We start from the raw sequence: 4,727 nt of genomic DNA, 5'->3' as shown, positions 1-4,727 counted from the left end.
GAAGAGGAGGAGGAGGAGGAGGAGGAGGAGGAGGAGGAGGAGGAGGAGGAGGAGGAGGAGGAGGAGAAAGAGGAGGAGGAGGAGGAGGAGGAGAAGGAGGAGGAGGAGGAGGAGGAGGAGGAGGAGGAGGAGGGGGAGGAGAAGGAGAAGGAGGAGGAGGAGGAGGAGGAGGAGAAGGAGGAGAAGGAGAAGGAGGAGAAGGAGAAGGAGAAGGAGAAGAAGAAAAGAAAGATGTTTGTTATTGCTTTTGTTTTAAGACTAGGTGTCTCATTTCCCAGCCTAAAAATGCAGTAGATATTCATGGACCAGACACCTCCCTTCACCCCTTGCTAATCAGCAATAGTGCTTACTTCACAAGGCTGGAGTTTCAAATGAGATAATAAAAGAAAAGCACTTTGATAACCCTTAAAGTATCATGTAAATGTCAGCTATAGTTATTATTATTTAGTCCTCAGGAACCCAGGTATATTTTCCTTTGGAGGCCTAGGGTATCTAGTCTCAACTCTCAGACCTTAGTTACCTAGCTCCCTGGGCACCCTAGAGTTCAGTCCCATCCTGCCCCCTAAAGGATAATAGTAATAATAGTAACAATAACAAAAGCTAATTTACTATGTGCCAGGCACTTTGCTAAGTGCTTTACCATTATTATTTCATTTGATCCTCCCAATATCTTGGGAACACAGATCCTATTATGATTCCCATTTTACTGATGAAGAAGCTGAGGCAAACAGAGGTTAAGTAATTTGCCAAGTGTCACACAGGTAGTCAGTATCTGAAATTGTATTTGAATCAGGTCTTCCTGACTGTAGGCCTGGTGCTTTATCCAAGAAATATAGCTCATGACAGCCTGAGGCAACCCAAACACCTACCTTTATCACTCCTAGTGATTTAGGGAACTAATACCTATTCAGCTCTTTCCAACTCCAAATGATAGTACTAACTTTTTTACCCTTTCCTTTTCCTCCCTTCAGACATGGCAGGCCCTCTGACACCCTTCTCCATCCTAGCCTGCTTCCTCCTCTTCATTTTTGTGATCTCAACAATCTTCCACTTTGAACTTCGACTCTCAAAGATGCCCAAAGAGCCACCAACCCTTGAGCCTCCAGCCCCTACAATCTACCACCCTGAAGGCATCTGGACTGTGAATTCTATAGGCCGTCTAGGGAACCAGATGGGTGAGTATGCCACCCTCTATGCTCTAGCAAAGCTCAATGGCCATATAGCCTACATATCACCTGAGATGCATCAACAACTTGCTCCCATATTCCGTATCACCCTTCCTGTTCTACCAGCCAGTGTGGCCAAGCATATACATTGGCGGAACTACCCCCTACATGACTGGATGTCGGAGGAATATCGACATATTCATGGTGCCTATGTCCGTCTCACGGGTTACCCCTGTTCCTGGACTTTCTACCACCACCTTCGAGAAGAGATCTGTCGTGAATTCACCCTGCATGACTATGTCCGAAATGAAGCTCAGGCCTACCTCCACAGGATACAGAAAAGCCCAGCCACCTTTGTGGGAGTCCATGTCCGCCGAGGTGACTATGTCCGTATCATGCCCCAGGTCTGGAAGGGGGTGGTAGCACACAAGGGCTACTTGGATCAAGCAATGAATTGGTTCAGAGCCCGTTACAATGATACTGTCTTTGTGGTCACCAGCAATGATATGTCATGGTGCCGGGAGAACATTGACACCACCAAGGGAGATGTGGTATTTGCAGGGGATGGAGTGGAGAGCTCTCCAGCAAAGGATTTTGCTCTGTTGACCCAGTGCAACCACACCATCATGACCATTGGCACCTTTGGCATCTGGGCTGCCTACCTGGTAGGTGGTGAGACGATCTATTTGGCCAACTACACCCTTCCAGACTCACCTTTCCTCAAAATCTTCAAACCTGAAGCAGCCTTCCTGCCTGAATGGATAGGGATCCCAGCTGACCTGTCACCCCTGCTCAAGAACTGAATACTTTTTCAGGTCCTCACTCTAGACTCAAACTATGGTCCAGATTTGTATACTATGAAGGTGAGGCTTAGGAGACAGGAGGGAACCACCTCTCCTATCCTGGCCATCTATCCGCATCATAGGACAGAGGCCTCCATTTCATGGTGTGAATATGAAATCACATATTGCTCATGATTGTATTTTATATATTCTATAATTCTATAATACTCTATAGAATTTTGTACTGATATTTATCCGTCTCATCTGCTCTGGTGGAACATTGAGCCAAAGATTTTGGTTTAATCCACAGGTTTCTGCCTCATAAACTATTCAGAACAGCCTATTTTTATGCTGACCGCTGCTGAAACATCACAGCATACAGTACATTCATGCTACAGGCAGAGGTTACATGAATTGCATGACTGGCCATTGTAGGGACCAAAATACTGGATCCAGACACACTGGACATTTTACTTGACTTGGATAGCACTTTATTATCGACCTCGCCTCTGTATGACTGACTAGTTAAAGTGCCTCCTCTCAAGGCTTGAGGTCTTCAATTGCCAACCAGAGTCTGGCTTTATTGTAAGACTGGTCCTCTTTCAACAAACTTATTTCTTTTTGGCTTGGAGATTTGGTTTTTGCTTTTTGTGTCTTAGCTAGTGAATTTTTGTCACAATGGCCCACCCTCCACAAAAATTCAGAAGTGGATCTGTTATGGGAGAGCTTTGAGGTAAAATCCCAGATTTGGGGCAGGTTCCCTTTACAAGAATGCAAGTCTCCAAAACTTAGCTTAAATATAAAAAGAAAAATTTATTAATTTAGAAGCAATGTTGAATGACCAGGAGACAGTGTGTAGGTGGAACACTGCCTCCCAGAGGAGATGTGTTCTGGGCTTTTTATACGCTACTAACAACAGGGCCTATGTGACTAGAGATGGGATGATGATGGTACATTACTGGGTTTCTAGAACCTGAGATAGGCCATAAGGTTATGTCCTATGCCTCAAAGTCAAAATAGGGTGAATTGTTCCATTTAGAGAATAATTAGATATCTGAGATATAAAATAGAGGCTTTTCAGGAGCAAGCTGGGAGGTACCTGTCTGTGCTCATCAGGCATGAGGGGAGAGGCCAGAGGGGATCTTTCTCTTAGCTCAAAGTGTTATAAGGAAAAGTTAAGTGAAGGAGAAAAATGTATAAGTTTGCAAAGGGGAGTGACATGAGACCAGCAGAAAAGATTCTGGAATTTTGAAGGAAGGGTTAGACTGGTCCTGAGGCTGTTAGGTTTCTCTCTCTGGAGATATCTAGAGGAAGTGTCTAAATTTCCTTAGTGGCTGTTCCTGTCCTTGTTCCTGTCCTGCTTGCTGTCTTGGTTGCTGTATTTCATTGAAGCAGATCCTGACCAATCATCAACAGTGATTATGAGACCAGGTCTGGATCCTTTTTGGATCTAGGATCTTCCCTGGACCCTATCAGGCTTACACAGACCCTTTTCCTTAAAACCAGCTGAGGGGGGTTTCGTTGTAGCTTAGCCAAGAACAGGGACTGGGATTTTTAGGCAGTGAGGGGAGGATTAGTGTAGGAAAATCACTCTGAAGAATCTCTGTGAAGAGACATTAGATCCTGAGGTATTAGAAATTTAGCTTTATGTTATCCCATATCCTTCTATCCTATTCTCTTTAATTAAACCTACTTTCCCATTTCACTGAGTGGTCGGTGTATATTTTTTCAGACCAGGCTCTGCCTGCCTGGGTTTTGTTGGCCTTTCCAAACCACAGATAATCTTCTGATACTGGCCCAACACAATTCATCCCTTCATATCCCCAAACTCCCTTCCTTTTTACAAAAGTCACCTTTCCTTAGAGGAATGCAACGTACTGTCTGATGTGGGACACAGTCTGGAGGTTAGGGGTGTCTAGGGGAAGCCTGTACCCCCATATCAGATCCACACAATGGAATTTGTTGCATCAAATCACACCATGGCAGTTCTGGAAGAAGAATGCTTGGGGATTATCTAGGGTGGTCTAGGAGATTATCCTAAACTAAGATATCCTTAAAGCCCTCTAGGGGTGGATATACATTAGTGGGATATATAAATTTAAATCCTAGGTAGATGGGGGCTGTTGGGAAAAGAGTGAAGCTGACCTGGTTCAATGGGTCCTTGGATGTTTTAAGAAATGCTGTTAATGAAATCCTCTGGTGTTTAGGAGATGAATCAGAGACATTGTGACCAACCTCAAGGTTTTTGAGAGACAGACTTCTCTAAGCCTTGAGTTAGCTAAAGCTCAATACTTTCTTCAAGAGAGGACTCCCTACTGGTGGGTCTGGGTTTAGTTTCGGTTAGAGGGAAGTAAGAATGAATGATCTTCACTTACCTGTAAGGGTCTTCTGCTCTCCTGAAGAGTGGGGTAAAGGGTAAAGCTAAAATGATTTCTGAATCCTCTCCCCTGTCTAGAGCAGTCAAAAAAGCTTAGGGGATCTCAAATCAAATGTATAGAGGTGAAAACAAATGTTTTCAATCTTTTCTGACTTTGTGAAGTGGAAGCTTATTTCCATTTATGGGATTACATTTTTGAAAGACATTGACAAAATGGAATGTTCAAAGGGATTCTAAACCCTGCCTCTTGGCATCTCTAACAATTTTTAATTTTAAGACTGAGATTCTATTCATCCCCACTTTCTTCTCCGTTTCTTATACTCTCCTACTCTGTGATATCCTCAAATTCAATTCTCTCCCAAGAGCAGTTCAAGAATTACTTTTCACTTCTTTATATATTTT

At 43.7% G+C, this 4,727-nt stretch overlaps 1 protein-coding gene across 1 annotated transcript; it reads left to right on the top strand.

Annotated features, from left to right (window-relative positions):
* Nucleotides 1-263: 263 nt before the first annotated feature.
* Nucleotides 264-1,969, top strand: LOC100010332 (galactoside alpha-(1,2)-fucosyltransferase 2-like). The gene has a single exon (XM_056820841.1). The coding sequence runs from the start codon at nucleotides 974-976 to the stop codon at nucleotides 1,967-1,969; it is 996 nt and encodes a 331-aa protein (XP_056676819.1). The 5' UTR covers nucleotides 264-973.
* Nucleotides 1,970-4,727: the final 2,758 nt, after the last annotated feature.

This window comes from Monodelphis domestica, chromosome 3 (genome assembly GCF_027887165.1).
Source record: "Monodelphis domestica isolate mMonDom1 chromosome 3, mMonDom1.pri, whole genome shotgun sequence".
Lineage (NCBI taxonomy): Eukaryota > Metazoa > Chordata > Mammalia > Didelphimorphia > Didelphidae > Monodelphis > Monodelphis domestica.
This window is presented reverse-complemented; position numbering and strand designations above follow the sequence as displayed.

Bases quoted from the DNA above. Each gene is read 5' to 3' on its own strand.
- LOC100010332 (XM_056820841.1), top strand. From the start codon at position 974: ATGGCAGGCCCTCTGACACCCTTCTCCATCCTAGCCTGCTTCCTCCTC.